Source organism: Vanessa cardui, chromosome 14 (genome assembly GCF_905220365.1).
Source record: "Vanessa cardui chromosome 14, ilVanCard2.1, whole genome shotgun sequence".
Taxonomy (NCBI): domain Eukaryota; kingdom Metazoa; phylum Arthropoda; class Insecta; order Lepidoptera; family Nymphalidae; genus Vanessa; species Vanessa cardui.
In genome coordinates this window covers 8,393,469-8,411,015 of record NC_061136.1, presented here as the reverse complement: position 1 = coordinate 8,411,015, position 17,547 = coordinate 8,393,469, and the positions used below count along the sequence as shown (strand labels likewise).

Here is a 17,547-nt window from a genome sequence, read left to right as displayed (position 1 = left end):
TGATGTTAAAAGGTTTTTTATTTGCGTCTGATCCTACCTCGTGATTGACGAAGCTACCTTGTACATACTATAATGGACATCTACGAGTAGTCTCTTTCAAAAGAAGCGGAAAAACTTATTACATATGCTATTTGCTAATAGTTCAGCTATGTGCACTACAAACAGCTCAGATTAATAAATCTTTATCTTTATCTATAAAACCACACTATTCTACCCAATTGCTTACGATGGGCTTTAATTTAAATTTTCAATTACAACTTACACGACATTAAAAATGACATTTTGTCGCGAATATATAATGAATATCATAAGTTATTCAGGATTTCAATCAATCTAGACGTCTATTTAATGCCAAAGTTATTGGTCTGTACCCGTATTACGGTAGTAAGACCATAGGAGCTTTTATGGCCTATGGCTAAGACACTTAGTTTTCATATGAAAAAATATGTTTTCTGCAATTTTTCTATGTGTTCGTATATTATTTTATAGCTGAGAAGGAATTTAGTAAAACAACATTTATGTTTTTAATATTGTTTTATTGGTGTACATGGTTATGCATTATAATAATATTTTATCCATTGTTAATTCATTAAATTATGGCACTTAATACAATAATATTTTTAAACAATACATATAATGTTGGATGATGAATGTCGAATAAAAACATAGGATGATTTTTCGAGTTAACTTATAAATATTCGGAATAAATTTCTCAGTCGTTCGTCGAGTTTCGTAAATCTAACAAGTTTAATCATTTATTTTATTTATTTTTTCTAAGAAAATAAAATCTTTAACTCAAATTTCAACTTATTGATCCCAATAATAATTAAAAATTATAAATAAAATTTACACGTAAAGAACGTAATAACTTAACCGTTTGTACCAATAGAGGACACCTCACCATTCACACTTCACAGCTTCCTAAAATGAGCGCGCAGGAATATCATTTATAAAAATTAACTTCAGACTCCCTTCCAAATACAAACAGTTGATAAAAACTTACAACTAACAAACTCCTCTAAAGTTAATACATGCGCTAATTCTCAAGCGATTAGTTTCAAGCTTCAAAGCGAACCATAATTTTTGTATCAGTTCACGGACTATACGATTAATGATTATTTTAAGGCATAGTTTAGTGATATCTAATCGGCTATTAGAGATTTCCACGAGTATATGATACAATATAGTATACTTTCGAAGCGTTCCGGATGCAGTTAAGTAGACGTCACGACACCGACAGATGCAACAAGCGCACGCACACATGTAACTATTATATTTAATACATACAAAGGCCACATCACATCATTCAGTCACAAAGCGCAATAACACTAACGCGATAATGGATCTATAATACAAACATATAATGGTACTCACAATATCTATGTATGAACGTACTACAGATAACATTTTAGATCTAATTATTGTATACAATATTCTCCTATGGTACAGTCCTAATACATTTCGCTCTCCGACGTTATTCGCGTCGGGGAACATCTTCGTTTGCATTGAAGTTGGCATGTTCTAATACAGCATCAGCCTGGAGAAAGACGCCGGTAACACGATAAATTTGTTCTACAATAACATTTCTACAAAACACCAATGTGACTCGACAGCACGACGGACTACGAGAGGAACTGTTTCGTGCATTCAATTGTTTCCTTACAATTTTGACTTTTTAATTTTTAATACGAATATTCTCGTTTATATTTTACGAATATTTATTTACAAAATAATATTACAACGATAGACGAATAATGTCGTTAAAACCACGAGTATAACAAGATTACAATTAGAGTATTATAATTTATCTGTGATTAATATAACATCCGATAAATCGTCCCCGCTTGAGCAATACAAATACCAAAAATATCATTTCTATTCGTTTCCCGGCGTAAAGCGGTGATATGATTGAGTATCACAATAATTCGGTAACTTAGCGTAAAGCGAAGTGAGTGTCAGAGGAGATTGACGTTTATAACCATACGGGTAAGGTATGCTTTCGCCCAGATCGGTCGCCGCGATAGTGACGTTCAATTACAGTGCTGGGGCTGAGGAACGATTGTGGAGAGGCGCATGCGGTCAGCGGGCGAGGTCGTTACACTCCAACACCTAAGAGAACGTTCTAGAAACTAGTACGTTATAGAAAGCCGTAGGAAAGGATGATCGGTGAAGGTCATGCGATTAGTTACACGCCCATGTTAAACTTCCTATTACCGTACGGAGGAGGTTCGTAGAAGGAATCGATAGAAGTACTGACTGACAGTTTACCGCAAACCCGTGAGAGGAAGGTGACGAGGAGAGGCCACATGCTGTTAGTGACGTCACAAGTTTAAACAAGTCTGCAGCAAATCTCAGACGAGTCGTTTAAAGTGTAGGATACGTTATCTAGACGAGTTTCATTTAATATAGAATCGTTACATACATTTAGCGCTCGGCGGCGATTATTTGGTATAAATATTATGTACACAGTAGACACGATTTAAATATCAATAAAGACTAACAATATTATCATATATTATCGTTATATGTAGACATCAATTCCCATTAAATTTAACTATTTTTTTTTAAATATCAGGCGTCTTTCTCTCAGCGACAATGTGTTACGATTATTATAGTCATATAAGTAAATTGGAGTTTGTAGCTACTATGAGATTTTGTCCTTAGAGTACAGTAAATATCTATATCACATCCCATCGCAGGAATATTTACAGCGAATGTCATATTAATTCCTAAATGCCATGATCTAAACACACCCGCAATAAATATACCCACAATTAGTGTTCCTTACAACAAAGTATATACAGTCCGAGACAAAGTCGTGCCTTAAAACGTAAGACTAGATTGTACTACAGAATTAAAATGTGCGAAAATTTAGTGATGTCATGTTTAGTCGCCGAGCAGGGATCGCCTTGACGGGTACGATCAGTCCGACGAAGAATTTTTTCTAAAAAAAAATTCAAAGACTCTATTCATAAATAGAATTGCATATTGTCTTAAAAATTAATATAGTCAACAAGATAAAATAAGCTATAAAAGATTAATTTGAAATAAATTATAATAAATATAATCACAGTCGAGGAAATCCCTGCTCGAAGACATTATCTATATATTTTTGAATGAGATTTAGATTTGGGTAACATCATAAATTATATTATAGACTATAAAAATTTCAAGCATCAAGACGACCGGGTTTACTATTCACTGTTTATTATATACAACGTCCACCACAACACTAACGCGTCCTTTCACAAACAACCACAACCGATTCAGTAGTTCGAATCTCAGTTCCAACCGGACCCACTATTGCACACAACTGCCTCGTGTTCACTTTGTTCAGAAAACTACGTTTATTGATGGATTAAGCAGACTGACCGCACTCAGTGTTTGCCAACATTGGAGGACACGCGCAGGGGGCGCCAGTGCGGCTGCCAGTCGGGCTATCCCTGCCAATATCAGAAGTCCTCCAACAGAACTGCATCTCGGGGAACCAGGCCCTTTTGGTCCCCTCGACAGCACAGCAGATGTTGGTCGTCCACCTCTAGGATGAGTCGCAACCGCTCTCCCTCGTTGAACGCCAGGTGGCCTGAATCCGACGGCAATCTATGCCAGAGCGTTCTCACGTACCTGGAATATGAAAAATCAAACATCGATATCGCCGTATTTTTCAAACATGCTCTCGATATAAAACTGCCTGTTCTGTCGCGAAGTCGTTTCCAGTAATCTCAAACATCTCTGAATTTTTCATTTAAATTTAATCTGCGAAACATGTACAGGAAAACTACATTGGTCGGATGAAAATCATATATGGATACACTAGTATCCACCAACCCGCACTGGATCATGGTAGCGGAATAATCGAAAACTTTCGTATAGCACAAGAAGAGGCCTTCGTCCAACAGTGGAACAAATCCTAGCAGTTGCTATAAGGGCAACGTGCATGAACAATGAAATAGTAAGGGGTATAGTCACTTGTGTTTCTGCTGTTGCGCGTGGTGCGCATGCGCGCGCGCGGCGGACGAGGAGGCGGCGCGGCGCGGCGCGGGCGGCGGCGCGGCGCGCCCGTACGGCAGCGACGCGGGCCGCGGCGCGCCGCCCACGCATGCGCCGTCCACGCGCGACGCCCTGTCAGTATCGAGGCAGTTAGAAAACTACCCACATATGGCATCGACTTTGGCTTACAAAAAGTATAAGCTGTCGATGACAATGAAACAAATACGCAATCGTCGTGTAGCATGGGAAATTTATAAAAGAATCTGTAAGATTTTTTTTCGGCTGACTCATAGTGTACTGTCGTGGAGAAAAAATTCTTTTTTTTTATATATATTTTTATGTATATTTTTTATAAATAAGTATAAATACAAACAACATCAAGAAATTAAAGTTTTATGATAGAATAATAATTATTATAAGATAGTGCTTTTTATGACATCAGAGTTTTATAAACTTCGAAGGTATTGATTTCTTTCATTTATAATTTCAAGATAAATTTCCTCTGTAAATAGTATTTTTTTAAAAAATATTTTTAAATGTTCACCTACTCATATTAATTGTTTAAATGCATAGTTAGATAATTAATAAATAATATGACCAAAAATTAAGTATTATATTATTCTATGTACCATGTTATCGGGGTTAAGGCAAGATTTCCAAATTATTATTCAGTTAAATCAATATAAATTTTCAAGTTACGTAAAATATATTTTTATAATATTTTAACAACGGAAATGAACTCAACCCGTTCGATTAGATCATGCAATCATGCTGTTAGACGTTTAGTGGAACAAAGTGTTACGTAAGTGTTGTTAGGGAGCATGGAGGAAGTTTCTCCATGTGATAAATAATAGTACATACAGCGATTTCTTAGCACCGATAGTGTTTTTAACTGCAACGTTCGACACTCGTGTCTTTTCGGCTTTCCTCGTTGACTTCTCGGGAATTACTCTGAAGCGTGCATACATATCAAGTAAAGCTTATGAAAATTGTGCTGTCGACAAGTATATAAAGCCCCATTTCCACTATTTTGAAACAATATGAGAACGTAAGCTTATCAAGAAGCCTCCACCACTTTTGTAAAATAAATAAAAAGTTCTTATAAGATTCAATGAAGGATATTTTAATAACAGAGCGTCCGAGTCCTATAAAATTTGAAAATAAGTAGTTTCTTCTACGGAAATAGTAATCTAATATTTATTTTTTTATATGTATCATTTATATGCTATGATGTACCTGTTTGCCGGCTGCGGTGGTTTTTTATTTGCAGTATTTGTCCGGCCGGTGTTTGCGGTTCGAGGCGTCGCTGCGGTTGGAGACGAGCTCTTACGCACCGGCACTGGGATGCCTCTGTTATAAAAAAATATATAATTTTAACTAACACAGAGATAGATCACACACACACACACATAGATAGAGACCGCTCTCATAAATACAATATTCATATTACAATATGTAATAACATTCACTAAGGTCACTGAGCGACCCGCTCCAGCTTCAATATTGATATATATGTATGTATGCACGAAATATAATACAAAATTTGTTCATATACGACATCACATTAGAAAACTTCTAAAATAGGCTATTTGACAATGCGAAAAATAAATTGTGAATTATTGTAATCAGTGTATATTATGAGTTTAAAAATGGTTATTTACTAACGAAACTTGAAAATAATACTTAATTTATTCAAAAATCAATAAATAAAAATGATGTTTTTCAAACGTTTGTCAAGTGAGACAAAACGCTCGTGATTGGCCGGGCTTATGATGAAGTCACTTTCTTGTAAACTTTGCTTTATTATATGTAACACAGATTAAACGTGACGTCATCGACCCCATTGCAGCGCCATATTGTTCAAGTGGCGTTTTCGCGCGTTATTTAAATATGGAATTTTTAATATGATATTTTTCGGCAAATATGTACTAGAAATGAAAAAAACAACTTTTAATGGGTTCCTTAACCTCTACTAAATAATATAAAATCGATTTTAAAAAGCAGTCAAATAGCCTAATGTATTATTACGTATGCAAAAACCTTCCTCTCGTATCTCTATCTATTAAAAAAACCGAATAAAACCGCATCAAAATCCGTTGCGTAATTTTAAAGATCTAAACATACAGGGACAGACAGCGGTATGCGACTTTGTTTTATACTGTGTAATGATAACAAATATTTAATTTATTTAATATTCTCGGAAAGTAAAATCTACGGTTTTATATTTTAAATAAAACCGGTTGCATTGTTTATTCAACCCTCTTAATATTAATACTTCCAACGCTTTAAGCGAAATCTGCCTACAAAAACTGAAACGAGGTCACGTATAATATTCATTATTCATTCTCGCTTTACAAAACGAAAACAGCTGGGGTTCAACTATTCATCACCCTTTCTAGTAACGAAAAAGACAATTACACCAAGTCGATTTAAATATAATTCCTATGTAATTTACTTTGTGCCATATATAGGTGTATTTATTTAATTAAATCAGTCGTATCTCGTCGTCTCGCTCATACGAATCGAAATTTAAAAATGTGGTTAAAATCTGTGCCTCCATTTCGACAAATACTAACTCCATGATTCAGACTGAAAGTATGAGTCAACCCCTCATACACCCCTTACATTTAAATAAACGTCGCTTATCAATCCATTATATCTGAAATAACTTTAACGAATAGGTCTTACCTGTGCGTGTTCTTAGCGGGTGACTGTACAGCGGGCGCTTGAGGACGCACCGGTGACGATACCGGTCGTGGAATTTTGGAACCTCGGGCTGTAGCTGGTGACGTCTCTCCTAAAATACATTAAGATTATAAAGTTACATTAGTTTTTACAACAACAGCAATAGTCTCACAATTTCCCAGTTCTGGGCTAAAGCCTTCTCTTCCCTTTTCAACCGACTCCAAAAAGGAGGAGGTTATCAATTCGTCTGTATTTTTTTTTTTTTTTTTTTTTTTTTTTTTTTTTATGTTTGTTACCTCATAACTTTTCACTGGGTGGACCGATTTTGATAATTTATTTTTTGTTTGAAAGGTAGTGCTTCCCGTGGGGTCCCATTTTTTTTATTTTTTTTTTCGATGATGGTATCCATGTGAAAACGACATAAGTCTTAAATTTGCATTATGTATATGCGCGACAAATAGATGAATAACTCAAAATCACGTTAACCAATTTTGATGATTCTTTTTTAATTATAAAGGATATACTTTAAGGGTAGTTTGGTGAAAGTTTGGTAAGGTTCTGAGCACAGGATCCATGACAAATTAAGGGAACGGGAGGGAACGGAACAATTCTGAGGAGCGCGTTAGCAATACTCGGTCGAATCTTTTATTTATGGGTTACTTGGATATTTGAGTCACATTCCGTAATGTGGTTATGTTTATGTATGTCATATTCGAATATTATAATCAACTAGCTACCTACCCCGGCTTCGCACGGGTGCAATACTGTTACTAAATATACTACAGAATTTGTTTATTTACGATATCACATTGCAAACTTCTAAAATTATCAGTGTTTCTTTACCATATTATTCATGTATTATATACACAAACCTTCCCCTTGAATCACACTATCTATTAAAGAAAACCGCATCAAAATCCGTTGCGTAGATATAAAGATATAGGGACAGAGAAAGCGACTTTGTTTTATACTATGTAGTGATGGAACTCCTAAACGACTTACAGTTAGGGTGCGATATGGGGCAGTATCACTTCCTGTCTTTAATCAAATTTTGTGTATATGATGTGATGCCATATGTATGATATACGACATATATTAGCTCTTTTGCAAATTTTTTTTACTTAGGTCGATTACAGCTCTTTCGAAGGTACCATGTAGCTCATGCCGCATGACGTATTAAAGCCGCATTTTCGAAAGTCTATTTTTGCTTTATTCGAAAGTTTCTTTTAAAATTGTCCCTGAAGTAGTTTCTGATTCATATAAACGCCACGCTTAATCTATCCATATTAAGAAAAAAATGTTAGTCTACATCAGCTTCACTTAAAATCAAAAAATAAATAAAATTTTAACAAAAAGAAAAACCGACTTCAAACAAAACAGTATTTTAAAACAAATAAAAATGCACTAAAAAGTAATAAAAATAATTGCATATTTAACATATTTTTGAGAGTCCTCCTAGGTAAAATGAAATGAAAAATATTAGACTTACTTAGAAGTCGATTTACGATTATATAATATAGTTATAATTATTGCTATATTTGGAGTCGGTGTCAGCCAAGAAAACCCTATAGTATATCTATCAAAAAACAATACAAGAATACTTTAAGAAATATGTTTTTTACAAATTACCTTTTATACGATAATATACTGGGTGAATCAAGGGGCTCGTATCGCTTCTTTCTTTTGATTGTTGAAGCGTGTGCCCGTGGCTGACACCGGCTCCAAATATAACAATAACTATAACTACATTATATAATCGTAAATCGACTTCTAAGTAGTTTAATATTTTTCATTTCATTTTACCTAGGAGGACTCTCAAAAATATGTTAAATATGCAATTATTTTTATTACTTTTTAGTGCATTTTTATTTGTTTTAAAATACTGTTTTGTTTGAAGTCGGTTTTTCTTTTTGTTAAAATTTTATTTATTTAAGGGAAGTTTTGGAGCTAATCCCAATGTGGGTTGATGGATTCAAATGTGCAGGATTTCCTTGAAATTAGACACATGCAGATTTCCTCACGATGTTTTCCTTCACCGCCGAGCACGGGATGAATTATAAACATAAATTAAGCACATGAAAATTCAGCGGTGCTTGCCAGGGTTTGAACCCGCAATCATCGATAAAGATGCACGCGTTCGAACCACTGTGCCATCTCGGTTCAAATATTGAACACATAATATAAATCTCTTCAAGTTACAGACACCGTTTTAAACATAATGCGATCCGCACATCTGTCGAGCGACATGTTTTATAAAGAATGATTGATGTGTGTGGAAGATAAACATTTATTCAGGCCACGTTATAGATGTTTCCTGTCAATGTTCGCGACAGTGTCCAAATTGTTCCATTATCAATATAAATTATACGTCATATTTATTACGATATATATTTTATAATGTTATATATCAAATAGTATATAACCTAGCTGGTTAAAAGACTATATTTGAATTTAGATTTATAAATAGCATTCTGACCAGGAAAGACTCATGGGGATGTACCATAATGAATAAAAAAATGAATTTATTTTATTCATCGACAAATATCGTAAATAAATCTACATTTTAAATTTGAAATACTTATAGAATAAACATAAACCCACAGAGTAGGGATGTGAAGAGTTATGGCACAAACCTTTTTATTTATAGAAATTCGGTTGCCTATCAGGGCGTAACGTTTACGAACTTTTACTTTCATTGTATGATACCTTCAAAGCCTTTTGGGAAAATTACCCACACTCTACTTGTTTTATAAAAACAAACGAAGTAAACAGCAAATTTCAACAAAAGTATAACACCTCGCCTCATTGCCTCAACTGATGACAGGAATGCTGGTTCGTGTTTTGCACAGAGGATCGGAATTGCGATTCTAAAATGCTGCTAGCATTCTTGCCACCATTCCACGCGGTCAAGATTGATACAGTAACTAGTTTTAGTTCATATTTATACATATTTAAGCATTTAATGTTATTAATTCTCATGTTACTATATAGCCAGCTCTATATATAAGTAATAAAAACGAGTTTTTATTTGGTGTTAAATAACGGCATCAAATCCGCACGGAAGTCACCATTCTGCGTGTCGCCATATACAGAACGCAATTCATTGTTTCATATCAGAGTTTATCAGTATTCGTTAAGAGTTGAAGCGTTGGAAACTTGTGGGTCATAAAATACTATAGAATATTCGAGAATCGATGAATTAATGTCGATTAAAAATACAACAACAACAACAGCCTGTAAATTCCCACTGCTAGGCTAAAGGCCTCCTCTCCCTTTGAGGAGAAGGTTTTGGAACATATTCCACCACGCTGTTCCAATGAGGGTTGGTGGAATACACATGTGGCAGAATTTCTGTGAAATTTGTCACATGCAGGTTTCCTCACGATGTTTTCCTTCACCGTTTAGCACGAGATGAATTATAAAGTCAAATTAAGCACATGAATCAGCGGTGCTTGAATGGGTTTGAACCCGCAATCATCGGTTAAGATGCTCGCGTTCTAACCACTGGGCCATCTCGACTCTCATAAAAATACATATTTTAATTAATATAAATTATTTGGATACAATATTTTAAATATAAGGACTTGATGTAAGTTTATCGCATTGCAAAATACTTCGTGGAGTACATTTATATTATTACTGATATGACAAGATTTTATCTACTATGCTCACGTACGCTTCGTATTGGGAACACGAACAAAGAAGCCTTATAAACTTCGATTTGTATCAGAAAAAACATTACTCAGTTCAGTAATAAATAATTTCGATATCGTGATATTTACTAAAAATTGTAATAATATTTCAATCAAATAAACTAAGTTATTGCTTTATTTAAAAATCGTTCATTTTGAAAACCTATCTATAAAATAAAATTAATGTAGCATTGTTTAAAACAGCACTCGTTCCCAAAACAAAGACAGTTAATTAATTTGTATTAATAGCCTTATATTATTTCCCTTGACAAGGATAGCGTGCTTCAGAAAAACGAATGGAATGAACCACGAAATCTATTGATCAATACATATAATAAAGTGTCTGTTTGTAATATTGAAATAGCCCTTTTTTTATTCAATGCATATGTATTTATACGCTGTAAAAGTACAAATACATTTGTCGGTTTGTCTATATGTTTGTTCCGTCTAATTTCTGGAATAGCTGGACCGATTTTGACGTGACTTTCACTGGCAGATAACTGATATAATAGGGAGTAACTTAGGCTACAATAATTTTTCATTTTTGGAAAATCAAGAGCGTATACGTCACGGGCACAGCTAGTATATAATAAGAACTAAATAAATATTACATTGAAAGGCATTTTATAGTATCACTTTTAAGTTAGTTCTTTTTTTGAATATTCGATTTTAATTTTTGTTATAAATATATTTACCGGATGGCGTGACGGGGCTCTCGGCATTGCTCAGCATCTCCCACTTGAGCTGCAAGCGGCGGAACTTCCCGCCGGAGTTGTTGCTGCCCGTGCCCGTCTGGCCGCTCGCGCTGCTATTGGCCGAGCTCGGTCGCCAGTGTTCTTCTCCACTCGTATCCAGCTGCGGACGAACGCAAAGAACACATTGTAACAGACCTCACTCATTCTGGAATATCTAACTGGGGCAATGATATTCTAATAAACAGATATGTTATATCCATACTGAATAACAGAAAAAGTTACATTACATTACATTTCGTTAAAAGTAAAAAGGATAACTAGATAAAAACAATAAGTAAAAACTAGATGTTTTAATACGTATTACTACGTAATTATGATGTATTATAACGTATTACTACGTAAAACGACTGAAGGCAAACGTCCCAATTAGGACGTTTTCTAGTCTTCACTTTTTGCGCGTTTATAACATATCTGTTTACTACAACATCATTGAACTGGGGCGAAAGATTTCACTTCTACACTATGCTAGTACTAATCTACGTCAGTATTATTTTTAGTCAAACTAGATATAATATAGTAAATTTATAATTTTCAATGTTCTTTAAGGCAAATTTTGTCTTTATAAAGTTTAAAAAATATTGGAATAAACTCTAGGTATTATATTGTTTTCATGCAAGCTCGGTATTATTTACGAGTGTGTTGAACATAAATACATAAACCGCAGGTTATGTGAAAAACCCTGTGGCGTGACGCCGACAGAGTTTCCTGCTACTGGTGACTTATGTAAGTTGTGACTGGTTTACAAAAAAAAAAAAAACAACGAAATAAATCGACATAAGCAAATAATAATGTATGCAAAAGATATGCAAAAACATAGTTAAAACATAAACACATGAAAAGCGTGAAGTAATCCTGTAAACAAAGTGACCAAACAAAACAATATGCTACCAAACAAGGAACATACAATCCAGACTCCCTCCCAGTTACCTTCGTGTCATTGCCGGTCGCTTTAGTGGAGGGTTTATTGTTCTCTAGACTATCAGTGTAATCGTCACTGTCGTCAAAGACCAATCGGTCGAAGGCTTGCATTAGTTTCGATCCCAGGTGGACACCTGACCACCTCCTGTTATTCTCTAAATCTATCCTGCTATTGTTAGGACAAATGTCGTAGCCTATCGTACTCGGATTGACGCACGACCTCGGTCTATTCTTTTCAACTGTAGTTTTAACGTTCGCTGAATCGTTCAAAAGATCGGGGGTGGATGGTTCCTTGTTTTTTGGTTCTTTATGTCTCATTATGACACTAGTCTGACAGTCGTCGCTCGAAATTGCGCTCGATTGCATCGAACGCACCAGCTTCAGCAGGTTTTTCTGGTTCAGTGTTAGTGGCGGAGTGTTAATCGAAGTGGGCTGTTAAATACATCAAACTTGTTAAATCATGCAAGGTACCATCCATCGTTACAATGTAAATAGTAGAGCGTCCTTGAAAGTTACCGATATCGTTATCGATCGGTCCGTATAGCCTTATTTGCATTTTATGGAAGCTGTGCACGAAACTAATCGCTTTAGGTATCAGTTCCCGGCGTGTCGTGTCTCGAAAGCACATGCAATAAACTATAAAATGCAAATAAAGCGATGTTTGCTCAGATTTGCGCAGTTAATAGGCAATAATGTGATGTCAATGCACGAATGACACTTCATGTACTTACTTCGATATCGCCAAATCGTTTAAAGAATCAAAGAAAGAGTTTTCGTGGACACTCACCCGACTGGCGGCTCGCATGTCGCTCTCAATTTTCTTGAAGCTCCGGTGCAGTTCCCGCATTTCAAACATGAGGTCAAGGTTAAAGGGCAGTAATTTGAGTGGTTCAAGACTGGCCAGCAAAGTATCCAAGAGGGCTCTACATCGCGATTCGCCCACGCACCCTGCCAGGATGAGTGAGTCGGGGTCGTAGTGCTTGGATAGAATCGACTCTCTGGTCCGCACGTACGAAACCCACGCATCTACTGACTGTGCGCTACAAAAGATCAAAACATTAGTCATAGATGCTAAATAAATATCAAAATTGTAATTCATGTGCAAAATTCTACTTACTTCAATAAGCCTAAAATGAAAGCATTGAATTTTACTAGTCCTTCCGTAACTGCATCTTCACAGTTTATTCTCAAAACTAATTCGTTAAGAGATTTTGTTATGGGCCCTGTGAAATATTTATAAGTTATACATTTTATCAATAATCATCGCAACGAAAAAACAAATGAAATTTAAATAAAAATAAATATTAAATTTTTTATCTACCCTGTCTAGCTGTAGCTTCAACCATTTGCCAAACAGAATTGTTGACTGCCCCGAAAGAGGTTTCAATGTTTTCTTTTAGGCCATCTCTAAATATGGCGTATAGTGCTGGGCACAAAGCGTTTAGAGCTATCTTCGCACAGGCTGGCGATTGTTTTGAGTCTCCTAAGAAGGCTAATTCTGCTTGGTCCGTGGCGGACGAGAAATGTTGAATCAACATTTCAACTGCATCCGTTACATTAGAGACTAAAGCTATAATATAAAAATCATTATTAGTAAAAACCCTAAAGAAATAAATGACATTATGTTATTTTTCAGATTATTTACCTCTTTTTTGAGACATATCAATGAGATCATATTTTTGTCTCCCTTCGTTTGTTGGACTTAAAAATTCGTCGGGACTCACTTCGCCTTCTTCACAAATTGGTATTTCAGCTAAGTTTTTGCCCTAGAAGCAATGTAAGCATATTTAGATAGTGCAACTAAGATACCATAGCTATTTCAGTCATGAAGTAGCTAATGAAAGAAGCAAATTATAAAGAATTTATGAGTAAAAAATAATACTGGTGATTAAAAGGAAAATAAACATTGCAATAACATAACGCAGTCCTAAATAAGGAAAGAACAAAAATAGGTGATTAAGTATGAAGATAAATAAAAAGAACCAAAATACTTACAGGCACTAAATGGCTCTATGATGCAGATTGATATGGAAAAAATTGATGTTACCTGATAATGTCTTTGTGCTACCATTGCTGATATATTGGGAGAATTGGGTGGAGTGGTTAGAGTTGCCACTTTGAGTTCGTCTACAACCTTAGTCTGCGAAAGTTGGCCCTCAGCTTTGGCATCCGGCTTTTGTGCAAAGCTAACAGATTTCTTGCTATTGCAACTACTTGTACTTGAATCTGTAGACCTTTGATTCTCTTCTTGGGAACGTTTCATTTGAAGAAACTTCGTAACCTGACTTCTTACCTTTTGAACTTGATTTTGATCCCATTCATCCATGTTTTGGCAGCTGATGCCACTTTGCTTAAGAAATTCTTCTAATTGTTGTAAATCAGCGCTGCTTATGAGTGCGCCGGGTGGTGGGAAATCAATATATTCCATTTTCTTTGTCCTTGGCTTTGGTAGTGGTGGTGTGTGTGGTCGGTGGAACTTAATTTCGTTAGATTTTCCCGATTCTAGACTACTCTCTGTTCCAACACCCTCGTCTTGATAATATTCATTGTAATCTGCATCTTTCTCAGCTGCATCAAGAAATTGTTGAGATAGCCTTTTAGCAGCCAAATCATTATTTTTTCTATAGTCGAAATTAGGTTGGTTTTGCAGATAGTAAGGTTCTTGTAGCGATCTTCTCTTTGTTTTTTGTTCTACCGCAGCTGTAGCACAAACCACTGGATCTTGTATGAACTCATCTAATTCGAACATACTATATCTTTTTGTGTGTGGACTAGACTTTCGAGTTTTGTCAGCAGATTTGCGTAATATACTCTTTGGCAAAGGTGGCCTTGGAGGCGCAAATTCGCCTTGTTTTAATAATCTGTTTTGTTCCGCTAAAGATAAAGAACGTTTTGGTAGAGTAGGATTTATACGTAAGCCATCATTGTTGGCACAGCTAGCTTCAGAACTCGTGGCGCTGTCGTAACGATATACAAATAATGGGTTAAAGTTTCCTGTTGGAGCAGGACTATTTTGGGCTGAAGAATCTGTTAACATTGTTGATGAGCCCCTATATCCTGACGACGGTTGGGTGGCAGTACTCGAACTAGATGATACTGCAGTGGGATGTCCCGTTAAATTATTGCAATCACAACTGGTTGGCCGATTCTTTTGTTTCGAATGTGTATTGCAAAATTTATCGCACTTAGATGTTGTCTCTTTCATATGTTGCATAAGTTCAGGAACTTCAGACAACAGCTGCCTACATTCTAGCGGTAGTAAAAAGTTTAATGAGTCCCAGTCTTTTATATGTCCGAGACCTTTTTTCTTTAGCATCTCAACATCATTACACGAAAACGGTCGTTTACCTTTTCCTTGCATTCTGTTTCTTTTACTCTCATTAGATTTAGACGATAAATTTACTTTTACTGGGTTTAAATAAATATTTGGTTTACCATTCAAAAAGCTTATATCTGGTAGTGTGTAATTGGGATATAGTACAAAGACTGGTTTTTCACAATCCCCTTCTTTTAATTTTTCAAGAAACGAAGGCTCTATGACTTTAAATATTTCACGGTCACGTGACATTCCAGAAACCTGCATATTTGACGTTTGCATGCATTTGTCTGACGTATCAGCTTCAAGATGGGTGGACGTAGCTTTAGTATCACAGGATTCTCGTTGTAGTACTCGATTCATTCTTGTGATTTGTGTGCCATCTGACTCAGAACAACTGGAGATACTGACACTCGTGGCTGACGATTGAGAGGAACATGACTTTCTATTAGTTCTTAATTTCGACGGACTATTTGAAACATTAACATTAGTTCTTTTTATTTGCGGCTTATTAACTACGGCATAAAGATGAGATTCGTTTTCATTTAATTTTGATCCATCTATTTCTTCCTCTTCAATCAATACTTCATCGTATACTCTATTATAAGGATTTGACGATCTAATTTCTTCATAGACCAACGAAGACGTTTCTTCGAATGCTTCAAGTGGTAAATCAACTTGAGGTCTTTCAGAAGGATTAGTTTTTAATGTTCCAAGTTTCTGTTCACCCATTGATTCGCCGCTCTCTCCACCTGAGCTAGATGGCCAACATTCCGATCGATCAAGTTGATCCATCCCTACAATACCATCATTACTAATACTTTTTTGTTTCATAAACAATTTGACCAAGTTAAATGATTGTTGTTTTGTTTGACTTTTGTCAGAAGACGTCTGATTCTCAGTAGAAGACGTGCTCATAGGTTCAGAATGTTGACTACAGTGTGACCGATTTTGTGAGACATCGTATACTTTCATACAAGTTGACGTTCCAATTAGCCTTTGATTGGCTGTAAAAGAGTCGACCTAAAAAAGAAAAGGTGTTAAAGAGTTACGAAAACAAGATCTCATTATTGGTTCAATAATTTCTCGTTATCACCTTCGCGGTTACTTACCGTCGAATTGCTTAATGCTGCAGAGTTGATGGAACTGCTTAATAATTTCCTTCTATATAAATTTGGTAAGCTTTGACTTTTAATAACTGAATTGCTCATTTCGTTTGTGGTGTCTGTCGGTTCATTTGAATCTTCATTATTGTTGCCGGATGGATGTCTAAAAGGGAAAATAAGTCAATGAATGTAATTACAAAAACTGCAAGATATAATTCAATGTAACACGACAGTTATCCATAAATACCTCTTTAAAGGCGATTGACAGGTTTGCTTCTTAAGTTTACTCCAGGTAGTTAGACCTAAATCACTCTTAGCCATAGACGTTGTTAACTTATTTGTTAATTTTTTACATCTTTCTAATAATTCTAAATTCCTGCGCGTTCGTTCATCACTATCTAATGCTATATTTAAGTCTTCTTTAACCAGTTTGTCTGAAAACGATTAACGAAATTAAGTCGGTGCTTATCAAAAATTACATAGGTGTGAGTCATTATCGTTTATTTCGCAAACATCGTGTCATCGGTAAAAACGCAAGTCTATATAATACTGAATACACTTGAAAATATTTTAATTACCATGTTTTTGATTGACGGCGGGTTCAGCACACTCACTGTCCTCAGAGTAAATGGTGAGACTGCCCTCGAAGGCTATGGTATAGTTATCCTTATTAGCCTGACACGTGAGGATGAGATCCTGCTCGGTTGGCAGTTCACAGTCGAGGCTATCCACGCTGAAGTGAACACCATGCGCACCTTCTTTCACCGGAGAGAATAATAGCTCCGACTTACATATTGACATTGTATTGATAGAACCGACGGATTCTTCGCCCTGTGTATAGAAAAGTTCCATTATAAGTTACTCGTTAATGACCTCATTATATATTTGTTTATTTGTTACAGATTAAGAGGAATAAATAAGTTTTTATCAGCGCATCCTCAGTATCAGAGCACATCCTATTTACATGTATTTTACAATAATTGAAACAGCGTGCTGTCGGTAAAAGTTCCAGGAAGATTTCGAAACGTAAACGAGTTCGTCTGAACATAAACATTTAAACATGCAAGTGTATTTTAGGCGTCGGT

The 17,547-nt window shown here is 35.6% G+C and overlaps 1 protein-coding gene across 10 annotated transcripts in view; it reads right to left on the bottom strand.

Moving 5' to 3' along the window:
* Positions 1-1,424: 1,424 nt before the first annotated feature.
* LOC124535069 overlaps positions 1,425-17,547 on the bottom strand; it is a 64,970-nt gene continuing 48,847 nt past the window's right edge. For 7 of the 10 annotated variants that reach the window (XM_047111114.1, XM_047111113.1, XM_047111108.1 and 4 more), the window contains 15 exons: positions 17,041-17,293; positions 16,710-16,896; positions 16,469-16,625; positions 14,088-16,379; positions 13,686-13,806; positions 13,362-13,610; positions 13,158-13,263; positions 12,828-13,080; positions 12,050-12,472; positions 11,063-11,222; positions 6,679-6,787; positions 5,227-5,340; positions 4,852-4,941; positions 3,970-4,122; positions 1,425-3,624 (listed from right to left, as the gene is read on the bottom strand). In XM_047111114.1, the coding sequence (XP_046967070.1) occupies positions 3,453-3,624; positions 3,970-4,122; positions 4,852-4,941; positions 5,227-5,340; positions 6,679-6,787; positions 11,063-11,222; positions 12,050-12,472; positions 12,828-13,080; positions 13,158-13,263; positions 13,362-13,610; positions 13,686-13,806; positions 14,088-16,379; positions 16,469-16,625; positions 16,710-16,896; positions 17,041-17,293 (4,839 nt within the window). In that variant the 3' untranslated portion in view covers positions 1,425-3,452. The remainder of the gene's footprint in view (positions 3,625-3,969; positions 4,123-4,851; positions 4,942-5,226; positions 5,341-6,678; positions 6,788-11,062; positions 11,223-12,049; positions 12,473-12,827; positions 13,081-13,157; positions 13,264-13,361; positions 13,611-13,685; positions 13,807-14,087; positions 16,380-16,468; positions 16,626-16,709; positions 16,897-17,040; positions 17,294-17,547) is intronic. The other 3 variants (XM_047111115.1, XM_047111111.1, XM_047111116.1) reach the window with 3 other exon arrangements.